Here is a 25158-nt window from a genome sequence, read left to right on the forward strand (position 1 = left end):
GCCAGAATTTTTCATAGTCATTCCATTTATACTTTGATTAGATGGAGCACAGCCTATCAAAGACACAGGGCTGTAAATTCAGTCTCTTGCAACAGGCCCTAGAGTAGAAGGAATTGGAATATGTAGATTCCAACCCAAACGCAATAACCCAATTCTGCTCCCTGCAAATTAACCAAAACCCTCCAGTTCTCTTATCGTGAGCGTGATTCCAGCCTGTTGTGTACTTCTGGTAATTGGGGAGGAGACAGTTATTTTCAAGCCAAAGTACATGGCCGAGGTGAAGGGAAGAGAGCGGAATGGTCTGGGGGCAGAGATGAGACATCAGTTACTGTCACTCAAGTCCTTTTTCAGGTGCCACCTTCGCCTTCCTGGGCCACGCCATCGAAACTCCAGCTCCCCGTTCCCATCCTGGTGCTCCCTGAACCCCACCTCTGTGTCATCTTCCTCCAAGCATTTCTCACCACCTAATGTATTATATACTTTACTTATTTGCCTCCCCAACCAGAATGTGACCTCCACAAGGACAGGGACTTTTGTCTCTTGTTGCTGTCATTGTTGTCCCCTGCCGATACCCAGCACAGAGCGGTGACTGGCACTCAATAGATGTTCCATTGACACTTGAATGAATGAATGAGCAGGTGGACAAACGGTCTTCCCAAATGGCAAGGCAAACACGCTAGAAATCACAGACAGTTTCAACAAGTGACATGGGTTTCCTGAATCTACATGCCTTAACAAGAAAAAGGAAGGTTTTGCTGTTTTCTTGTTGTTATCCTGGGTCATTTAAGGAAACTGGTCCCCCAAGTACCTCTTTCTTTACCTTCCTCCCACCCGTTAAGCCATGTCACATGGATGGGAGCATTAGAAGCATTGATATTAATTTGAAGCGGTTTCTTAGGCCTAAAAAATGTCGTTTTAGAGAACAGGCTTCCAATTTGCTAAACTTAAAGGACAACAATTTTAGAACAAAATGTCCCTTCTAAGAGGAAGACTAGGCTTAAATTATTCTGTCTTGTATATCGAAAAATGCCAGCTAAGAGTCATATATTAAAAATTTACACATTCAGGTCCCAAATGGAAGAGTTTGATATCTTATACAATGAATATGAAATAAAAAATTCCTAAATCCACGCCAAATCCCCAAGGACCTGATTAAAAACTGTTTTTTATTCATCTTAGGGAGGAGAACAACACACATCCAATTTACTTGTGACATAAAAACAATCTAATCCCATGAAATTGTAATAGGATTTTAAAGTTTTACATTTTAAACTTTTCATTTAACAGGGCTGCTCCTTCCTAATTATGCAGATTTTGTTTGGACAACTGGGAGCAAAAAGGGAAAAAATAATCTTACTTAAATTTTCACTATATATTATTGATGAGGTTTGGGATAGATTTTTCTTTTAAAGAAACTGGTTGCGTTTGTACCTTGAGCAATGCTGGGCTCATAGTAGGTGCTCTGTGGTAGCGAATCACACTTTTTTGCTGTTTGATTTTACTGGCTGCCAAATTTCTATGAATGCCACTGAGTTGCCCCAGTATCATAATTACGGATGTGGTACTTAAAAAAAACACTAAATAGACTCCCTCTTTTGAGAACACCAGAATCACAACTAACTGCTGAACAATCATCGACACGAAGACACTGGAATTCACCAAAATAGAAACCCCACATCCAAAGACAAAGGAGAAGCCACAATGAGACGGTAGGAGGGGTGCAATCACAATAAAATCAACTCCCATAACTGCTGGGTGGGTGACTCACAAACTGCAGAACACTTATACCACAGAAGTCCGCCCACTGGAGTGAAGGTTCTCAGCCCCACGTCAGGCTTCCAACCCTGGGGGTCCGGAAACAGGACGAGGAATTCCTAGAGAATCAGACTTTGAAGGCTAGTGGGCTTTGATTGCAGAACTTCGACAGGACTGGGGGAAACAGAGACTCCATGCTTGGGGGGCACACACTAAGTAGTGTGTGCATTGGGACCCAGGGGAAGGAACATTGATCCCATCGGAGACTGAAGCAGACCTACCTGCTAGTGTTGGAGGGTCTACTGCAGAGGTGGGGGGTGGCTGTGCCTCACCATTAAAACAAGGACACTGGCAGCAAAAGTTCTGGGAAGTACTCCTTCATGTGAGCCCTCCCAGAGTCCACCATTAGCCCCACCAAAGAGCCTGGGTAGGCTCCAGTGTTGGGTCGCCTCAGGCCAAACAACCAACAGGGAGGGAACCCAGCCCCACCCATCAGTAGACAAGTGGATTAAAGTTTTACTGAGCTCTGCCCACCAGAGCAACAGCCAGCTCTACCCACCACCAGTCCCTCCCATCAGGAACCTTCCACAAGCCTCTTAGACAGCCTCATCCACCAGAGAGCAAAAAGCGAAGCAAGAAGAACTACAGTCCTGCAGCCTGTGGAACAAAAACCACATTCACAGAAAGATAGACAAGATGAAAAGGCAGAGGGCTATGCACCACATGAAGGAACAAGATAAAACCCCAGAAAAACAACTGAATGAAGTGGACATAGGCAATCTTCCAGAAAGAGAATTCAGAACAATGATAGTGAAGATGACCCAGGACCTCGAAAAAAAAATGGAAGCAAAGATCGAGAAGATGCAAGAAATGTTTAACAAAGATCTAGAAGAATTAAAGAACAAACAAACAGAGATGAGCAATACAATAACTGAAATGAAAAATACACTAGAAGGAATCAATAGCAGAATAACTGAGGAAGAAGAACGGATAAGTGACCTGGAAGACAGAATGGTGGAATTCACTGCCACCAAACAGAATAAAGAAAAAAGAATGAAAAGAAATGAAGACAGCCTAAGAGACCTCTGGGACAATCTTAAACGCAACAACATTCACGTTATAGGGGTCCCAGTAGGAGAAGAGAGAGAGAAAGGACCCAAGAAAATATTTGAAGATATTATAGTCAAAAACTTCCCTAACATGGAAAGGAAATAGCCACCCAAGTCCAAGAAGCACAGAGAGTCCCATACAGGATAAACCCAAGAAGAAACACGCCAAGACACATAGTAATCAAATTGGCAAAAATTAGACAAAGAAAAATTATTGAAAGCAGCAAGGGAAAAATGACAAATAACATACAAGGGAACTCCCATAAGGCTAACGGCTGATTTCTCAGTAGAAACTCTGCAAGCCAGAAGGGAGTGGCATGATATACTTAAAGCGATGAAAGGGAAGAACCTACAACCAAATTACCCAGCAAGGATATCACTCAGATTTGACGGAGAAATCAAAAGCTTTACAGAAAAGCAAAACCTAAGAGAATTCAGCACCACCAAACCAGCTCTACAACAAATGCTAAAGGAACTTCTCTAAGTGGGAAACACAAGAGAAGAAAAGGACCTTCAAAAACAAACCCAAAACAATTAAGAAAATGGTAATAGGAACATACATATCGATAATTACCTTAACCGTGAATGGATTAAATGCCACAACCACAAGACACAGGCTTGCTGAATGGATACAAAAACAAGACCCACATATATGCTATCTACAAGAGACCCACTTCAGACCTAGGGATACATACAGACTGAAAGTGAGGGGATGGAAAAAGATATTCCATGCAAATGGAAATCAAAAGAAACCTGGAGTAGCAATACTCATATCAGATAAAATAGACTTTAAAATAAAGACTATTACAAGAGACAAGGAAGGACACTGTGTAATGATCAAGGGATCAATCCAAGAAGAAGACATAACAATTATAAATATATATGCACCCAACATAGGAGCACCTCAATACATAAGGCAACTGCTAACAGCTCTAAAAGAGGAAATCGACAGTAGCACAATAATAGTGGGGGACTTTAATACCTCACTTACACCAATGGACAGCTCATCCAAGATGAAAATAAATAAGGAAACACAAGCTTTAAATAACACAATAGACCAGATAGATTTAATTGATATTTATAGGAGACTCCATCCAGAAACAACAGATTATACTTTCTTCTCCAGTGCACACAGCACATTCTCCAGGATAGATCACATCTTGGGTCACAAATCAAGCCTCGGTAAATTTAAGAAAATTGAAATCATATCAGGCACCTTTTCTGACCACAATGCTATGAGATTAGAAATCAATTACTGGGGAAAAAAATGTAAAAAACACAAACACATGGAGGCTAAACAATACGTTACTAAATAACCAAGAGATCACTGAAGAAATCAAAGAGGAAATCAAAAAATACCTAGAGACAAATGATAATGAAAACACGATGATCCAAAACCTATGGGATGCAGCAAAATCAGTTCAAAGAGGGAAGCTTATAGCTATTCAAGCCTACTTCAAGAAACAAGAAAAATCTCAAATAAACAATCTAATGTTACACCTAAAGGAACTAGAGAAAGATGAATAAACAAAACCCAAAGTTAGCAGAAGGAAAGAAATCATCAAGATCAGAGCAGAAATAAATGAAATAGAAACAAAGAAAACAATAGCAAAGATCAATAAAACTAAAAGCTGTTTCTTTGAGAAGATAAACAAAAGTGATAAACCATTAGCCAAACTCATCAAGAAAAAGAGGAAGAGGACTCAATACAATTAGAAATGAAAAAGGAGAAGTTACAACAGACACTGCAGAAGCAACTCTATGCCAATAAAATGGACAACCTGGAAGAAATGGACAAATTCTTAGAAAGGTATAAACTTCCAAGACTGAACCAGGAAGAAATAGAAAATATGAACAGACCAGTCACAAGTAATGAAATTGAAACTGTGATTTAAAAGTTTCCAACAAACAAAAGTCCAGGACCAGCTGGCTTCACAGGCGAATTCTATCAAATATTTAGAGAAAAGCTAACACCTATCCTTCTCAAACTCTTCCAAAATATAGCAGAGGGAGGAACACTCCCAAACTCATTCTACGAGGCCACCATCACCTTGATACCAAAACCAGACAAGGATGTCACAAAGAAAGAAAACTACAGGCCAATATCACTGATGAACATAGATGCAAAAATCCTCAACAAAATACTAGTAAACAGAATCTAACAGCACATTAAAAGGATTATACACCATGATCAAGTGGGGTTTATTCCAGGAATGCAAGGATGCTTCAATATATGCAAATCAATCAATGTGATACAACATATTAATAAACTGAAGGAGAAAAGCCATATGATTATCTCAAAAAATGCAGAAAAAGCTTTTGACAAAATTCAACACCCATTTATGATAAAAAGTCTCCAGAAAGTGGGCATAGAGGGAAGCTACCTCAACATAATAAAGGCCATATATGACAAACTCACAGCAAACATCATTCTCAATGGTGAAAAACTGAAAGCATTTCCTCGAAGATCAGGAACAAGACAAGGATGTTCACTTTCACCACTATTATTCAACATAGTTTTGGAAGTCCTAGCCACGGCAATCAGAGAAGAAAAAGAAATAAAAGGAATCCAGATAGGAAAAGAAGAAGTAAAACTGTCACTGCTTCCAGATGACATGATACTATACGTAGAGAATCCTAAAGATGCCACCAGAAAACTACTAGAGCTAATCAAAGAATTTGGTGAAGTTGCAGGATACAAAATTAATGCACAGAAATCTCTTGCATTCCTATACACTAATGATGAAAAATCTGAAAGAGAAATTAAGGAAACACTCCCATTTACCATTGCAACAAAAAGAATAAAATACCTAGGAATAAACCTACCTAGGGAGATAAAAGACCTGTATGCAGAAAACTATAAGACACTGATGAAAGAAATTAAAGATGATACCAACAGATGGAGGGATATACTATGTTCTTGGATTGGAAGAATTAATATTGTGAAAATGACTCTACTACCCAAAGCAATCTACAGATTCAATGCAATCCCTATCAAATTACCAATGGCATTTTTTACAGAACTAGAACAAAAAATCTTAAAATTTGTATGGAGACAAAAAAGACCCCGAATAGCCAAAGCAGTTTTGAGGGAAAAAACGGAGGTGGAGGAATCAGACTCCCTGACTTCAGACTATACTACAAATCTACAGTAATCAAGGCAATATGATGCTGGCACAAAAACAGAAATATAGTTCAATAGAGCAGGATACAAAGCCCAGAGATAAACCCACGCACCTGTGGTCAACTAATCTATGACAAAGGAGACAAGGGTATACAGTGGAGAAAAGACAGTCTCTTCAATAAGTGGTGCTGGGAAAACTGGACAGCTACATGTAAAAGAATGAAATTAGAACACTCCCCAGCACCATATACAAAAATAAACTCAAAATGGATTAGAGACCTAAATGTAAGACTGGGCACTATAAAACTCTTAGAGGAAAACATAGGAAGAACACTCTTTGTCATAAATCACAGCAAGATCTTTTTTGATCCACCTCCTAGAGTAATGGAAATAAAAACAAAAATAAACAAATGGAACCTAATGAAACTTAAAAGATTTTGCACAGCAAAGGAAAACATAAACAAGACAAAAGGAAAACCCTCAGAATGGGAGAAAATATTTGCAAAGGAATCAATGGACAAAGGATTAGTCTCCAAAATATATAAACAGCTCATGTAGCTCAATATTAAAAAAACAAACAACCGAATCCAAAAATGGGCAGAAGTCCTAAATAGACATTTCTCCAAAGAAGACATACAGATGGCCAAGAGGCAAATGAAAAGATGCTCAATATCACTAATTGTTAGAGAAATGCAAATCAAAACTACAATGAGGTATCACCTCCACAAGTTAGAATGGGCATCATCAGAAATTCTACAAACAAATGCTGGAGAGGGTGTGGAGAAACGGGAACCTTCTTGCACTGTTGGTGGGAATGTAAATGGATACAGCAACAATGGAGAACAGTATGGAGGTTCCTTAAAAAACTAAAAATAGAACTACCATATGACCCAGCAATCCCACTACTGGGCATATACCCAGAGAAAACCATAATTCAAAAAGACACATGCAGCCCAATGTTCATTGCAGCGCTATTTACAATAGCCAGGTCATGGGAGCAACCTAATGCCCATCGACAGATGAATGGATAAAGAAGATGTGGTACATATATACAATGGAATATTACTTAGCCATAAGAAGGAACGAAATTGGGTCATTTGTAAAGACGTGGATGCATCTATAGAGTGTCATACAGAATGAAGTAAGTCAGAAAGAGAAAAACAAAGATATTAACACATATATGTGGAACCAAGAAAATGGTACAGATGAACCGGTTTGCAGAGCAGAAATTGAGACACAGAAGTAGAGAAAAAAACGTATGGACGCCAGGGGGTGAAAGCGGCGGGGGTGGGGGTGGTGGTTTGATGAATTGGGAGATTGGGAGTGACATGTATACACTGATGTGTATAAAATGGATGAATAATAAGAGCCTGCTGTATAAAAGAATAAATTAAATTTTAAAAAGAAAATACAAAAAACAAACAAAAACACTAAATAGTTTGCTTTTAGTATAGAATTTTGACACAAGCATTTTCTTGGAAGATGGAACAGTGACTGTGATCCCAAATAACAGGTCTGAGCCTGGCTTTCAAAAGGCTCGACTGATGGGTGTTTCAGGGCAAGGATCTTGCTCCACACCTGATACGTGAATAGGGACACAATACATATTTGTTGCACTTAGAGCATAGCTAAGTGTCCAGCTCAGGGTCTAATGAATGAATTAATTTTTGAGCACCTGACCCACGGCTGGCTTTCAGCGTATGGAGGGTGGATGGATAGATGGGGTTGGTTCACAGAAGTCCAGTGCTCTCATCAGAATTTCTAGTGTGCCTCTCTGCCTTCATGTAGACTGTCTGTTACATTTGCTGCTTGATTTTAAAATTGGATTTCCTCCTGTTTTACTGCAGAAAATGCAATTCAAGCCTTTGGCAATGGCTCAGATGTGACCGTGTGGCAGCCAGCCCTCCCAGTTCAGACCACCACTGCCACCACCACCACAGCCTTCCGGGTCAAGAACAAGCCCCTGGGGCCAGCAGGCTCTGAGAACGAAATCCCCACTCATGTTTTACCACCTTGTGCAAATTTACAGGTAAGAGCAGGGGCTTGAACGCCCTGTCGGTGCTTTACTTCTGAGGGGAACACAGATGCATTTTCTGAAATGCATTTAGAGATGGAGGGAGAATGATAGAATGCTGCTCAGGTTTGAGTCTCAAAAGTGCATTTTAACCATGAGAGATGGAGACCGTGATGTTCTCTAGAGTGGAGAGAAGGATGGGCTCTGGAACTGACTCTGCCATTGACGAGGGCTGGGGCTTTGGTAGGTTCAGTCTCCTATGGGGTCACTGCTCCTTCCCCTGGGTCCTGATGCGCACACTACTTTGTGTGTGCACTCCAAGAGTGGAGTCTCTGTTTCCCCCAGTCCTGTCAAAGTCCTGCAATCAAATCCCATTAGCCTTCAAAGTCTGATTCTCTAGGAATTCCTCGTCCTGTTTCCGGACCCCCAGGGTTGGAAGCCTGACGTGGGGCTGAGAACCTTCACTCCAGTGGGTGGACTTCTGTGGTATAAGTGTTCTCCAGTTTGTGAGTCACCCACCCAGCAGTTATGGGACTTGATTTTATTGTGATTGTGCCCCTCCTACCATCTCATTGTGGCTTCTCTTTTGTCTTTGGATGTGGGGTATCTTTTTTGGTGAATTCCAGTGTCTTTGTGTCGATGATTGTTCAGCAGTTAGTTGTGATTCTGGTGTTCTCTCAAGAGGGAGTGAGAGCACGTCCTTCTACTCTGCCATCTTGAACCAGTTCTCCCTCTTCTGCCCATTTTTTGATCGGACTGTCGGTTTCTTTGATGTTGAGTTGTATGAGCTGTTTATATATGTTGGATATGAATCCCTTATCAGTCATATCATTTGCAAACATTTTCTCCCATTCAGTGGGTTGTCTTGGGGGCTCTTGGCTTTGTCAACATCATTGCCATTTAGACTGAATGTGGAATATTTAACTCTATCTAAAGGTAAGCCAGAGACAGTGTTCCTATCAAAGTGTTAAGGCAACTGTAGCGTCCTACTTGGGTTCATTCTTCAGGAAGCAGAAGGAGATGCTCTTTCGTGGTTTGAGGAGCTGTGAGGCACTGCACTGAAAACCCCTCGTGTGAATAGAGTCCAGTGAGAACGGCCCAAAGAATTCTTTGGAGTTGATTCAGATCTCCAAGGGAAAGAACCACAATGACTTACAAATAGTCATTTCCTAACTTTAGTCAAAGCAGAGTGTTGATTCTGCCTTTTTGTTGATTTTTTTCATCATAATGAGTATTCAGCTATTTTGGAACATCTTCATATACTCACCAAGTATTTTCACACACTTCACCTCTTTGGATGTTACCCTCCTGACAGCTGCTAGAGAGATGCCTTGATTGTGTTGTTACTGGAGCCTTGGAGGACGTGGGGCTCAGCAAGGGGACGCTTTGGCTTGAGCCTGCAGAACTAGCGAGTCACAGAACCAGCCCTGGAATCTAGAGGCTTGTGTTCTCTCCACAGTTCTTCCTCGATATGAGAGGCAGCAGTGACCACGTGGTGACTTCCGCCTGCTGCCGTGCCAGGGGAGGGGACCTGTGCCAGGCACTGTGTGTGTTCACACTTGTCACAGGAATCCATCCTCCCATCTCCCCACCACCCCCAGCCCAGGCCCTGCCGAGATCATCCTCACCAGAACACTCACCGGAAACTTCTCTGCCAAATACCTTCTTGACTCACAACCCAGTCTGTGTCCTAGAACGTACTCGGGCAGTTTTTCCACTTGTGACTTGCTTGCTCTCTTCTCACCCCCAACACTCCCCTCTTTTTCTTAGATATCTACCTGCCGTTCAGCTGAGCTTTAGTCTCTGTCTTCGTCCTCCTGGGTCCCTACCAACACACACCATCATCTACACCCACACACAAGCCTGAGGAGAAGGCGGGGAGGGAAGACACAAGCTAAGGTCAACCAGATGTTCTTCATACTTCTAAAGTGTTTCCTGAGCCCTTCCCATCTCCAGTGCACTGTGCAGGAAATGCCAGAACTAGGAGGAAGCTTGGGGAATATTATGGCATCTAACTGCCCCATCCTGCAGTACAGCCCTGCGGTTCAGGGAGGGGAAGTGACTTGCACTAAGTCCCCCAGCTGGTTAGAGGTGGGTCTAGACGCAGACACAGCACCACGGAGCACAGTTTCTTTTTTATCTCTGGCCAGGCCTCAGCGTCCTGCTTCCTCTCAGGTCAGCCTTCTGTTCTTGTCGGGTCCGCTCAGCTTCCAGCATCTGTAAAGACAGGTGGCCAGAGGAGGGTAGGACCCTGTTAGGATGAGGTGATGACAGTGGCCAGAGGTGGTTCCTGACCACAAGAAGAGGCAAGCTTTGGCTGCAGCAAAACCGGTTTCTTCTCTGCTCGTGTCTAAGTGCACAGAGCATGATGGCAGAGGCAGTGTTCACCCTGTTTATTGAGCTCCTTTTGTGTTCTGGAAACTTCATGGAGATGGGCATTCAAAACAAATGCCGTCCTCAGTGAACGTACAAATAGCGGGCAAGATGCAGCTCGTCAGCATTTTTGGAAGGTCAGACTAAGTTAATAGATGGCAACTCAGAAGAATACTCATCACTGGAAACTCCGTGAAATTAGTTTCCCCCATGAGAGAGGAGTCTGACAGCCATGCGGAGGTGTTCTCCCCGTCTCCCTTCCCCCGGCCCCACCAAATCACCTGGCTTCTGCTTCTCGGGGTACAGTGCTTGGCTTGGCCACATGGTGTTTACCTCCAGCAAGATCTGCCCGACCACCCCTCCCCGTCAGGGGGACTCTGTGCCACTGCAAGGTCACCCTGGCAATGTCAGGGGAGACATGAGCTCTTTTCCCAAGAAACAGCCTTTCCTTCTGCTGTATTAGTGATAGGAACTCTGCCTCATAAACAGCGGGACAAAGTAAAATTAAAGTAAAAATGAAAGCATGATGTTTCTCTCAGGGCTGCCATTTAACTTCTCAGCAGAGGGGGGAATGGAGACGTGGGAACACCAAGGAAGGAGGGGCGGCCACACCTCTCTCCCCGATGACACACACGCAATCCACACATCTTGGAGCTAAACAGCATTTTACTTCTAGGGAGCTCTTAAGGGTTCCACAAAACCTCACCTTACCTCCTGCGACGACTACCTGTCTGAGCCCATTTTTGCACCCATGAGGCAGGGGGTGAGGGCTTGGGTTTTACAGCCAAGCCTGTGTGCAGACCCAGGCTCTTGCCCTTACCAGCATCATGACCTCTCCAAGCCTCTGCTTCCTCAGCTACAAAATGTTACGACTGCCCAGCTGCTAGATTAAGAGGATTAAATGGGGGTAATGTTTCAGTGCCTGGGGCAGAGTGAATGCTCCAGAATGCCACATGCGATGCTTAATCCCAAGTCAGTTGGCCATTTGGCCCTTTGCAAGAGATGGATGGTGGCGTTGTGCCTTGCTTGGGGTGTTACACTAGGGAACATTGGTGTGAGTTGCACTAACAGGTATATAGTGTGTCTCATTTTGCAAAACATTTTGCATGCATTGTGCCCTCTAGTCCTCACAACAGCCCATGAGTCAGGTATGATAAACATCCTTCTCTTTTACAGATGAGGCAAATGAGGCAGGGACAGGCTAGGAACATAACTGAGATCACACAGTAATTCTGTAGTGGGGCTAGGATTTCCGACTCTGAGCCCAGTGTACTTTTTGCCTTGTTCCATGACCTTGGACAACCTGGGCTCTTTCTTTGAATTAGGAATTGGCAGAGAGTAAGAAGTAAAAAAATAGTAAAGGAGGGCTTCCCTGGTGGCGCCAGTGGTTGAGAGTCCGCCTGCCGATGCAGGGGACACGGGTCCGTGCCCCGGTCCGGGAGGATCCCACATGCCATGGAGCGGCTGGGCCCGTGAGCCAGGGCCGCTGAGCCTGCGCGTCCGGAGCCTGTGCTCCATAACGGGAGAGGCCACAACAGTGAGAGGCCCGCATACCAAAAAAAAAATAGTAAAGGAGGTCATGCAGTATTTGTCTTTCTGTGTCTGGCTTATTTCACTTTGTATAATGTCCTCCAGGTTTGTGATGTTATTTATATGTGGATTCTCAAAAAGTTGAACTTGTTAAAGCAGAGACTAGAATTGTGGTTACCAGGGGCTGGGGGTGGGGAAATGGGGAGTTGTTGGTTATAGGGTACAAACTTTCAGACATGCAAGTTGAACAAGATCTGGATACATAGAGCACGGTGACTATAGTTAGCAGTACCATATTATATACTTGAAATTCGCCAAGAGAGTACATCTTAGCTGTTCTCACCCCACCCCCCAAAATGGTAACTGTGTGAGGTGATGAATATGTTAATTAGCTTGATTGCCATAAACCTGTCACAATGTATACATATATCAAATCATCAAGTTGTATGCCTGAAGTAAATACAATTTTTATTTGTCAATTATACCTCAATAAATCTGGGGGCGGTGAATAATAGTAAAAGAGGAAGGGAGAAGCTGGATTTGAGAGACCCATATGTCCCAGTGCTTCCTGAAGGGGGTGCTTCGAATGATGGGAAAAACAGAAAGCTTGTAGGCTGGGATGCTTCATGCTGAAATCCCAGCAGACAGGGTACAGGGGAAAGACTGAAAGTTTGCCACTAAAACTTGTTGTAGCTCGATTATCTCTTTAGAATGACCTATATTAAGAATGGTTGAAAGAATCACTGGAAGCCAGAGGATTGGGGGTGAGTGGGTGAATGATGAGAGGGGACTTAGCCTATGAGAACGTGGTCCCTGGCGTTGATTTAGGACTCTTGCTTCCACGTAGGGCTCCCAGGAGACTTATTCTTCCCATCTGTCCTTCCTTTGCCTGGCTATCTTCAGATAAATTACCACTTGCCGGGGGTCCTAGAAATATCTTAGAGTGGCGTTTGTCCCAGCCATATGTGTCATTACTCAGAATAGAACTGAGTTAAACCAGCTTGGGATCCATTGGTAACAGATTTGGAGCAAGTCAACTATCTTTGGCAGCTCTAAAGTTCACTACCCTCGAGAAGCACCCTCTTGTAATATTTTTAAATATACAATAATATGAGAAAACTCTGAGGGACTTGGGTTTCTGTCTTAACATTTGAGATAGATTTCCCCTCGGAAGGGAAGAATAAACATTTTCAAAAATCGGCTTCAGAGTGTAATTATCAACAAACCAAACACAATTCTGTTTGGGGAAAATGAGTGGCCTTGCGTGTGGTGTATATAGGACTCATCTGCAGTTCCTATGAAAGGCTCAGCTTTAAAAAAAGGAAAGTTGGTTGATTAGTATAAAATGTCATAGAAAAGTCCAAGCGCTAACCCCCTGAGATGATAAAATACCAGGTTTTGGGTAACCAGCCAAGCTCCCATGTCAGGATTAATTGGCAGGCATATTAGCAACGAGCATGACGCAGGCTGTGCTGTTGCTGGCATATCCCTTTGACTTGCACAAAGTGGTCACGTGACAAAGAAACATTAAGAATCCTACCAATTATTTCATCTTCTGTGCACTTGAGTGGTCTGGTAGCTGGAAAAGCTCAGAATGTTTAAATCAAATGGACTGTACTTGTCACTTATTTAAAGTAAATTTGGGAAGTGTAGGTGTTGGAAAAATCTCTGTTTTGCATTATTATACATCACTAAACTCTGGTGGCTTGAAGTGAAGACCTCTTAAAGTGGACTTTAGGCCCTTGATTTCCATGGTCAAATAGGGTTGTAGAAACTTGGGGAATACAGCCTTGGGACTAAGGCTGAGGACCCCTGAGAAGTTTTCACTGTCTCTGTGCTTTTCCTCAGGAAGAGACGTGACGTGTGACCGAGAGGAGAAAGTCTGATGGACGGGGGGCGCACACTCAGAGCAGGGCAGGCAGAAGGGTGTAGGAAGCTGTGAACACTTACTCGGGGCTCCAGGGAACAGGGCGAGCCACATCCAAAGTCAGTTTTTTTGGGAACCGAATAAAACATATCTATGAGTGAGACATGGAGGTACAGCAATTGTGGATCTCAAGTCTCCTCCCCTCATCTTAATGGAACTTTTAAGCAGCGTTCTATAGAAAAAGGACTTCGCAAAGCAGCTTTCTCATTCATAAAAGAGATGTGAGCAGGGTCCAAATGAATAGCTTTTGCAAGAATGCTTACTGCTAAAGTGAGCAATGCAAAGGCTCCCTGTCCCTTTACCCGCCTTAGCAATCGTGTCACCTACTTTGGCAGTCAGACTATGCTAGCCCTAAGAGGAACAGGGCTGGCCGTCCGTGGGCCATGGGGGCAAACGCCTTGAGGTGGGCATCTTTCCTGGAGCAGAGAACCTGGATTCAGTGGATTTCAGTCTAGGTCTGTACCTCCCTGGCCTCCCAGGAAAGCCTCAGTACAATCCCTCTCTTGGCCAAGTACAGTCTGAAGCTATAGAAACGCACTGGGCGCTTGTATGTTGCAGCACAACGTTTACAGATTGGTAGTAGGGGCAGGGGGCAGATGCACTTTGCCTCCTTAACACCTGCTTATAACCCGTTTAACTCCTACATGTGAAGAATATTTGAATATTGGATTAGAACACTGGATATTAGAATACTGCAAAAATCTCTCTCTGAAACAAGACCTTCCATCCCGGAGGAACAGTATGTGTTACCCCCTCACTGCCCCGGTACCTCTTCAGACCTAAACGGAGTCCATCTGTACTGGATAGGGCCAGACCAGACTGGAAATGATTTTGAAGCTCTTCCCAGGGCCAAACCCCACAAGTCTCAATGTGGCAAGAAGGTGATTATCCAAACCTGCTGAACACCCAGGACTCCACTGGCTGTGACCAAGTGAACATTTTAAGTGTTGAGTTTAAAAAGGAAAGCTGCCAATGGGTGTTTTGTAAATCATTTGTGCCAGCAGGCTGACCCCATGTGTCAGCTAATCCTGGAAATACAGGAGGTAAATTTAAATCTTCTAGCATGAAGCACTTAATCAATATTCTAAATGTTTTTCTTGCAATTGATGCTAGCAGAGCAATGGGGAGCTTTGGCGTCCTGTTAATCTTCCGGAGAAGAATACTTGAGAGCAAGGCCAGGGTGGTGGGATTTTGCACAGGCTGACTGGTGGGAAGGTGGGAAGCTGGAAGGAGATGGAGAGAGGCGCTTATTTCCACACCAGGCCCCTAGCGCGGGGACACTCATCCCCTGTACTCACGCCACCCTTGCCAGTGGTTAAAGCCCCCCTCCGGTACCTCCATTTCACCCTGTGGCTGACAGCCTAGGAGTTGCTTTGCTGGGGGGGAGCATGAGCTTTGGAGTTGGTTGAACTGGAGCGAGGTTCCCAGCTCACTTCCTATTGCTCTGTCATGACCTGGGTCATGTTTCTTACCGTCTCTGAATGTCTCCTTTAAGCTATCACCCACCTCTGGGGTTTGTTGTGAGGATTAAAGAACTAGTGCCAGTATGCAGAGGGCCTAGCACGACTGGCCAACCCTCTGCCCTTGGAAGTGGACACCACCGTTATCGTGGTTGGTGACACATGTTAGAGCTTTAACTGTGGACCCTGGGGCCATATAGGAAGGTTGTTCCCAGGGATTGGGGTGGGGGTAGGGGCACATGGATGGAAAAAGATGGAGCTCTTTAGGTTTTGCTTCCTTCATTTGTAAGAAGGCTTTGAACCGAGTGATATCCTGCTGGTTCTAAGATGCGGTCATTGTAGAAAGTCCCAAGGAAGGAGGGGAAGGTGTGGGATATTCTATGGACACCAGGCCAGGAAGAGAAGGAAACCACAAGACAATAAAGAAAGGATCAGGTCTTGAACTGGGCTTAGAACTGTTTCAGATTCCATCTCTCCATGCGCAGGAGTCTCTCAAGAGATCCTCCTAACCATCAGATTCTTGGTGCTGTGAACTTGGAGCTGTGACAGTAGTCAGGTCTTGGTCCAGCCTGGGTGTTAGAGTATGACCACCTGCCAGAGGCCATTGCCATATCTCTTTAACTAGTGCTGACAGTGGGAAGAGGTGACACAATTGTAAACAGGAAACACTCTTATTTGCAGAAAAGATGGTATTTGAGAGCTAGCCCTGCCTCTTAGCCTCAAAGACCAGGAATTCGCAGGCTTTCCCATACTGCATTCCACCAGTGCTATTGTTTGCTTAATATTCATCTTTAAACTCAGTATCGAAATATACTGTTAATAACATTTGTGAAACGTGAATCAATGCAATAGCTCTCTCTATATTAAAAAGTCATTATATAAATATTAAAATGAAAGCAATAAAAATGTTTTTATGCCACCTAAATAAAGTCATATACACCACTGGTTCCCAAACCCCACTTTGGGAAACATTACAAACGATCTAATCGTATGACGGATCCTAGAGCTATTTTCTGCGGTAACTTGCATCACCTCTGCTTTTTGTGGTTTTGTATTAATAAAGCAAATATGCAAATAGTACTTTCCATGGGTCAAGTGCTATTCTAAGCACATTATATAAATACATACATATATGTATGTGTGCATATATACGTATATATATAAACTAATTTTGACAGTAACTTCATGAGGTCAGTACTATTATTATTCCCATTTCTCCGACAATAGACCTGAGACACAGAGAGGCTTGATCAGAAGAGAAATAGAACAGCAGCATGTTTCTCCTCTATGCATTTTAACTGGCTACACTGTAATACCTAAAACGGAGCAATTGACCTTTTTGTTTCTGGATAACATTATTCATTCAGTAGAGACTAAATCAGTCCCTAAATTCTTGTCGACCATCTGGCAAATTGAGGTGCCAGGCCGGTTCATAAACGAGCATAAAGGAAACGAATGATGCCTAGTCTAACACCAGCTGGCATCCTGCAGTACAACTCACTTCTGACACCGGCCCCCGGTTAGCACAGATACCGCAGGTTAAGGGCACGGTCCCCAACAAGACTGCCCACTGCAGAGGCCAACCGTACTTCAGGAGTTCCCAGGCTCTTCTGACGAACTGGCTACAAACTTAGGTGTTCCCGTGATGCCCTCAGGTTCAATTCACTAGAATGACTCAGAACTCAGGAAAGCACTATACTTACAAGTACAGTTTTATTTGAAAGGGTACAAATCAGGATATGCCAAATGAAGAGACACTTAAGCTGGAGCCTGCGAGGAGAGCTTCCATGCCCTCTCCCTGTGAAATGCCTGTGGAATTCAGGCATGCCACCCTCCCAGCACATCAGTGTGTTCATCATCCAGGGTGCCCCACTGAGCCTCAGTGACCAGTTTTTATTGGGGTTCATTATATAGGCATGGTTGACTGATCCACTGGGCATGGGATTGAACGCAGTATTTGATTCCTGTTTGCTCCCTGGAGGTCAGGAGATCAGGCTGACCTCATGTGGCTCAAAACCCCAACCCCCTGACCCACGGTTGGTCTAAACAGAGCCATAACCATCACCATAGTCAAAACACTCCTATCATTCATGAACTTCCAAGGATTTAGAACTTATCTCCTAGGAACCGGGAATAAAAGTTAGCAGAATTTTAATTTTAATTCTAGGGACACACTGTGAAACTTCTCACAAGGAAGCTGGAGTTGAAATTTTGAGCATGGGCTCCCTTCACCACTTACCAGCCATGAAACCTTGGGCAAATCACTTATCCTCTCTGCCTCAGTTTTATCGCCTGTGCAATGAGGACGGCAGTAAGAGTGCCTCCTCGGGTATTATGAGGATTATATGTGATCCTACTTGTCATGCGTTCTCAGGGCAGTGCTCTGCCCTAAGGAAGTTTTTATGAGCTGTAAGCTTCAAAGGACTTTTAGCACTTGGGTATCACTGGCCCCCTTTGTCCCGTCTTTAGTAGCAGAGAAGTGCTCCAAGGGGCCAGGCTAAACTATGCATTGCTTGTGGGTCCTGTTTTCCAGTGGCTTTTTTTGATATTGGTGGCCTGTGGGGCTTTGCACCTGTAGAGTAAATGAGAAAATGTGAGGCCTTGTCACAGTGATGGTTTTGAAATATGGTTTAGTGTCAAATGCCTCTCCAGGGGAAGTCACTTGCTTCCCTGGCATCTTTGCTGAAGATGGGCTACACACCTCACTACCCATCGTGGAAACTTCAATAAAGGTTGTTTAGTGACTTCTCGGCTATGAACTGAACGGTTCTCCAGGTCAGGCTTCCTCAACCGCAGCCCCACTGCCCTTTGGCCTGGTGATTCTTTGTTGTGGGGCTGCCCTGTGCCTTGTAGGATGTTGATCAGCGCCCCGGCCTCTGCCCTCTAGATGCCAGGAGCCCCTTTCCCCGACTGTGATAACCAAAGATGTCCCGCCACACAGCAAACGTCCCCTGCAGGACAAAATCGCCCCTGGTTGAAGACCACTGCCTGGGAAATGAGGGCTGCCTCAAAAACCCCCTTTTCTTTCTGTCAACATGGAAAATGGAGGCATGTAAGAGTCTTTTCAGGTTTCCTTCTCCTTGTGTGGTGAGGGGCTTCAGGAGATCGAAGAGTAGACGGGTGCATTGGACCAAATCTTTCCTAATCCGTGCCAGCGCGAACAATGAAACGGGGCTCTGGTGACCACGTGATGCCCAACTGGGGACACTTAAATTAATTTCCCCAAGGCAGCACTCCCCTCAGAGTGACCCCCGGGGTAGACTCATGTGGTGTTAACCGAGGCTCTTGACCAGGTTCCCATCATCCAGGGGCCCGCAGGAGTCCGCGGCCTTTAGGACCTCCCACCCTCACCCTGTCTGAGTGATGCTTTCCCCCATCCAGCATCCCAGATGAGTACCCTGCAGGTGACATGTCAAAGGAGACTTTCGCTGGACCACCACAGTAGATGGAAGTGCTTATACCAAACCACAGCTGGGGTTCTCATGCATGGACTTTGAGGATGGGGGAGTTTTAGGAGGGGCTGACATTGACTGCTGACCAGACAGGTCAGCACTGAGCCTTCAGCACGTGCACTGAATCTAAATGATTGTGGCTTCTAGGTGCCATTTCCTGGGCCTTTTGTTGAAGAAAACGGTCTTGGTGCAGCATGTTGTTTGTGGCATTTGGTTTATGGTTTCTGTGAGTTGCCATCATTTCTGTGTAATCCACAGTGTTTTCTAGCACCCACTGTTGTTTTCGTTTCATAAAGAAAATTCCAAATCTTGGCTCTACCTAGCATTTCCTTCGCATAATGCTCTCCTGCTTAGAGCGAGTTTAAGTCCTGGGAGAAATGAGCTGTGGGAGGGTCTTACGTTAGCAGAAGTGTGAAGCCACAGGGCACACCACCCAGGCTGCTTCTGGGCTCCCCTGGCAGCCTCCTGACGGAGCTCAGGACCAGCCTGCCAAGCGGCCCTGGGGCCCTGTGTGATGGGCCCGGCTACTCGCAGCAATGGAGAGGCTGACAGTGGCCTCCTGGGATTTAATCTTCCTGGCTTCAGGTGCCAGCGGATGAGCTCAGAGGGAAGCTACAGCCCAGCATCCACCCATGGTAGCCCTGGGAGGAAATAGGCTGTTGTAAAAACACTTTTTGAAATAACTGCTTATAGAGTGTTTTCAAAGCCCTTCATCCAGGAGAGTGCTTGAATTCAGAGCTCAAAATTGGGTATTACTCTGTTAAGGCTGCCATACAATCCAGGATGCAAAAGGCATTTTCAGCTGTGTATTCAAACCCTATTGGAAATGGAAACTTGCAGGGTATAACTGGTACCAAAAAACAGGAATTTCATCTCGGAGGCCCAGCTTCCTGGCAGGTACATATGCATATCACCCTATATCACAGAGTGCAGTGTCATACATCATATTCGTTTGCTGGGGCTGCCGTAACAAAGGACCATAGACTGGGTGGCTGAAACGACAGAAATGTATTTCTCACAGTTTGGGAGGCTGGAAATCCAAGGTCAAGGTGTCAACAGGTCTGGTTTCTCCTGAGGCCTCTCTCCCTGGCTTGCAGATGGCTGCCTTCTTGCTGTGTCCTCACATGGCCTTTCTTCTGTGTGTGTGCACCCTGGTGTCTGTGTGTCCAAATTTCCTCTCTGTATAAGGATACCAGTCAGATTGGATGAGGGCCCGCCCTAATGACCTCATTATAACTTAATCACCTCTTTAAAGACCCTGTCTCCATCCATAGTCGGTCACACCCTGCGGTACTAAAGGTTAGGACTTCAACATATGAATTTTTGAGGGACACCATACAGCCCGTAACATACATGTAAGTGGCAGGTACTCAGCAACTAAACATCTGACATTTAAAAAATCTCACCTATGGGGTGACTTTAAGGGGAGAAGACTGCTATTACCACAAGCATTTCCTCAATCCCCAGGGCCCTGCTAAGTGTCACCTGTACAGCCTTTGAATATGAGAGGCTCTGACTGTTGGCTGGTTCTGTGGTCAAAGGAATGTGACGAAAGGCACCTCCCTCAGGGGACCAGCTATCTCACCCAGCCTGCAAACATCAGGTGTTGTCTGCTTTGCTGAATCAGATGCTATCAGATTTCGGGCTTCTGCAAACTTAATTCAAGTAATGGTTTCTTTGTGAGTGGCATATTTGCATTGTAGCAAACTTTGGTTCAACATATTGTTAGAATACACAATACTGTAATTTAAGATATTTTACCAGCAGCAAAGGGTTTTATAATTCATTTAAAAAGTTGTAATGGGCTTGAGCATCTTCATTATAGTTTAATAATACAGCATTTTATACCCGGCTGTAAAATTTTAGCAATTGTACAATTCTATTATATAGTTTAATAATTGTTCAAATGAAGGAGAGTGTAAAGTTCCTAAAAACCAATTTAGTGACTTAGAAAAATAGCCTTTCTGAAAATCTATTGTACACCTTTAATGAACCCAAATGTCACCTTTTCAACAAAGGCAGATCGCGGCATCTATTTTTCTCAACCACAAAGCCCTGCAAATTAAGCACGTAGAGTGCAGTATCTCTGAGTTATAATTTTTCTTTTTTCCTCTTTTATCCCTAATCTCCTAGAGCTGGAATAAGCCTATTGCCCCCACAGGGTGAACAGCAGCCGGGTCAGAAGAGCTTCAGTAGGAACAGGGAGTGAATTGGTTTTCTCTTAAGAAGGTTCTTTATTTTACAAATGGCCCCTTGATCTCACCACTTCAACCCCAACTCTTAACTCTAATCAGGTCTCTTATCTATGCCTCCAAATAACCCCTACTTCACCATTCTGTGAAGTAAGTGGCAAAATGGGGAGGCCTACATTATCATATAATTGTACACTATCATTACGCTTAATAAAAGTGTTGGCAGATAGCATCAGGGAGAAGGCACTGTGTCATCTTGTCACTGGAATTGTAATTCACGTTATTATATTTCTGGGATTTTCCGGGGTGTATTGTCAGACCACTAAAGTCGATAAATAGGAGGCCCTGAGCCAGGTACACAAACACAGTAACCATGGAACTTACGGAGCATACCTTGGGGATGCGGTCCCAGGATCCTTGGGTGCAGTGAGATTCTTGAGCGAGCCGGCCCTGGCTCGGAGCCCTGTTTCTGTTACAGAGGAATGGCAACAGTCAGAGGAAGTCCCATGTGGCTGGGCTCCTTCCTCTTTAAGGTGCAGTCCAGGGACTCGGGGCCCACAGTCCATTTCTGCTTTGTGTTACATGCAGCTGTGTCTGTGATGCGGGTGGCGGGGAGGCTGGCTCTGAGCTGGCCGCCTGAGAAGGAAGCACGGGAGAGGTCACCGGCAGGGGCTGCAGCCCCTCTCCTGCATCACCCCGAGATGACACGAGTTTCCCTCCTTTTCTGTCTCCCACTCAGTGTTCTAGTTGCCTCACCCGTCTTAGTCAGCTCCAGAGAATTTCTAGCTGAAGTTTGGTGTTGCTTGAGAACAACATAAGGCTGTGCATCCCAACAGCATTTGGGTATCTTTTGCCAGGTCACGGTCATCTCAGCCATGAGGCCACAGCTGGAGGGTATTCTTGCTGCCCAGGGACAGGCATTTGCTCCAGGCTTCAGCTGTTTCCGGCCCCAGCACACGGCACCCCCTACGTTATATCAGGGTGAGGGTAGCACTTAGTGATTCTGAGTTCCTTTGGAGACTCAAGGCAGCGCCATCATTTGTTTTACTCCAAAACCAAGCTCACTTTCAGGTAATGTAACTCAAGCCTTGCTGTTCCGATTCTTGACAAGGGATCGTGCAGACAGTAGGCAAACAGTGGCATGGTAATTGCTCAAAGTTGCTTTTTCAGGAAAAAGGCTGTTGTGCTTAAGAGTGGAAAATACTGAAGGACCAGGCTTCTCTCTACAATAAAATCAAGCCTTCCTGTGGTCTACAATGGAGAGTAGTCGCATCTCCTTAATCCTTGGGTTTGTTGTCTGTAATGTGGGAATAATGAGCACAGCCACCTGGGAGGGTTGTGATAATTAAACAAATTAAAATTCTGCAGCATAGTAACTGAGCCTCCAGCACAGTAACTTTTTATCATTATTTTATCCTCCTGGTTCGTCTCTGCTGACCGTGAGACAGAAGGAGCCTGAGCACTGAGGGACAATTTGGTGACTTTTATCCCAAAATTCATCTGGAAAATGAACTTGGGTTCTGTATAGGGTGTGGACCCTGTGGTTGAAACAATTTTTATTGTCACCCTTTTTTGATGTCTTCTCCTAAACTTTTTTTTTTTTCTTCTACTTTTCTCAAAAAGTGAGAATAACCACTTAAGGATAGGGACGGGAAGACCAGGCCCCCTCAGTGCATTTCGGGAAAAGCCATTAGTCCACCCGCCCCTGTGGTCCAGAGGGTAGTGAGGCTGGCCCATCAGAAGGATAGTAATTCAGCAGTCAGACAATTGTGTAACCCAATTGCTGCATAATAAACATGCTTAATAAAAAGGAATAGGACGTCTGCACCATCTTGGCTATAAACATGCTCTCGTTCTGGGCAACCTACGAGAATACCTCTGAGCACACTTAGATCATATACTATAAATAAATCCAATTTCTTGTATCCCCTACTGACCTTTTATCCTTAGGACTTCTAACCAACCGTGCTTCCCTGCATAATAGACTCTGCCGTGCGCTTGAGCCGTGGAGCACAATTGTGGGAGGAAAATGGCTCTGGTTCTCTTGGGGGTGAGGTTCAGTGAAGGGCTCCCCTCCCGTGTGCTCCTCAGATTCAAGGCCCAAGAGGAGTCACGTCGTGGACAAGGCTAGAGGGGAAACGCAGGATGGGGGGCACTGGGAAGACGTTGTGGGAATTTTCCCCAGGGTGGCTGTCCCCTGCCACCCTGAGGGCTGCAGGGACCTCAGATATGACACGCGGGGTGCTCCTCTGTGGAGGCTGTCGGGGGAGTGAAAATCACCAGCGCTGGCCTGACCTCTGACTCCTTGGGTTGATTCTAGGCTGCCGCGCTGGCTCTGTGCGTGCTGGCTGTGTGACCCCGGGCTTAGCACCCTTATTATGCTAAGGGTTGATCTAAGGATTACGAGAGATAATGGTACCGTGTCTGGCAGAGCCAGTATGCGTGGGCTTGAGAGTCGAAGAGGCTGAAGTCAAAGAGATTCAAATCTCAGCGCAGCCACTCGGGGCTGTGGAAACTTGGGCAGGTCCCGACCTCTCTGAAACCTCTGCTTCCTGATCTGTACAAAAGGGGAGTAGCCCCCCTCCGAAAGTCATATGAGTCCTTGGGGAGTATGCAGTAAAATGCGGATGAGATCATTACCAATGGAGGCTTTTCTTAAGAGTAATCGTCACAGTCATTATCACTATTAGTCTATTTGGTTTTCCTCTATTTTCTTCAATATTTTTCTCTGTCTACTAAAAGTACATTTTTTTGAAGTTTTTAAATTTTTTGCTTTCCCCTTGTTTCTTGCAGCACCACCAGTGCTCCGTCTTCCCACCCAGAGAGTGAACAAAAGCCCTGGGTCCGTGCTGTCTCCAGACCTGGCATTTTATATCAAACCTTAGTTACCACCATAAGTCACAGAGCCATTACAGGGCTGCTCTCAGCTGCACATAAATGCACAAGAGAATGAGAGGCTTAATAAATATTATCTGATGGTGATGAGGGCACGTGTCTGATGAGATCGGCTTCATGCACTTCTCGTCAGGGACCACGATGAATCTTTGCTGCTGCTCTCTGCACACTTGCGTTTCCAAATGCACGTTTTGAGAAAACAAATGTTTCCTTTTAGGGCCATCCCCCTAGTTACCATTACACCATGATCACTGAATGCTTGCTCTACAAAACCCCTCCCCCACCCCAAACTAAAACATCTTTCACACAGTGTTTGGCATAATCTTATTGTTAATTGGGCATAATTTTCTAAAATGCAGCTCGTAATTGCTTCTTGTCTGAATAGTTTACTAATCAAGCAAGTTAACCATGAACAAAAACACACAGTTCTCTAATGTAGTTGGCAACCTGTGTTCGCCCCAACTTGGGGAAAAGCAAAATAGATGTAAGATGATCCTGTGGAGTAAAGGGAAGGAAGAAAGGCCAGCCCAAGCGCCCTGGTAAGCTCCCTGCTGTAGACAGTGTCTGCGCACAGCGCTGCTTGCCATCCTGCCATTAGTGTTAAATTACAAGCGCAGGGCTGCAGACATCCTTTTATGGTGTGCGGGAGACTGACAGGCAAGCCCGAGGGACTGCTTAGCTAATGGAGGACCGTTGATATATCTTACAGGACTGTATCTCTTTCATTGCATTCATTTTTAAATCCGAGGAAAGAAGATCATGAGCCAGTTCTATTCAGTATCACATTATCACAAGCCAAATTAGCTTAATCCTTTGTATTTTTCACACCCCTGCTTGAATCCAAGAACATCCAGTATAGGGACCGCAGAGAGGCTAAGAGATCATCAACAGCAACTTGGATTTTAAAAGGATTTCCACCCCGAGTATCACGTTTGATTCGCACAACAACTCGTGAGGTAGGCCGTAGTAGGGCGGGGGTTATTGTCATTAGAGGTGATGGTTGAAAAGCTAGGACCAGGACCTTCCTAACCTGTGCTCTTTTTAGCATACCTTATCAGTCAATCTGGTACCAAGAGCAAGTTCTAAATCATAGTAGAAGCTCTCTTAACTGACCCTCATTTCACCAACTCACCACAGAAGCCAACCTCTCTGCCATTCTCCTGTAAACATCCAATGCCCAAGGCAGGCTGAATGCCCCAAGCTAGTGGGCATTCTCTCCTTCTGCTTACCTGGGCCCCTTGCTCTCTCCAGTGGAGGCGCAGGTTTAAAAGATTCAGGAGCATTTGTTCTCAAACCTTTGGGTGCTGCTGTATTTGGTATTTTGCTT

The 25158-nt window shown here is 44.7% G+C and overlaps 1 protein-coding gene across 2 annotated transcripts in view; it reads left to right on the forward strand.

Moving 5' to 3' along the window:
• GFRA1 (GDNF family receptor alpha 1) overlaps positions 1-25158 on the forward strand; it is a 204677-nt gene that overhangs the window by 170167 nt on the left and 9352 nt on the right. For both annotated transcript variants that reach the window (XM_060033556.1, XM_060033555.1), the window contains one exon: positions 7836-8017. In XM_060033556.1, the coding sequence (XP_059889539.1) occupies positions 7836-8017 (182 nt within the window). The remainder of the gene's footprint in view (positions 1-7835; positions 8018-25158) is intronic.

The sequence above is a fragment of the Delphinus delphis genome, chromosome 16 (assembly GCF_949987515.2).
Source record: "Delphinus delphis chromosome 16, mDelDel1.2, whole genome shotgun sequence".
Lineage (NCBI taxonomy): Eukaryota > Metazoa > Chordata > Mammalia > Artiodactyla > Delphinidae > Delphinus > Delphinus delphis.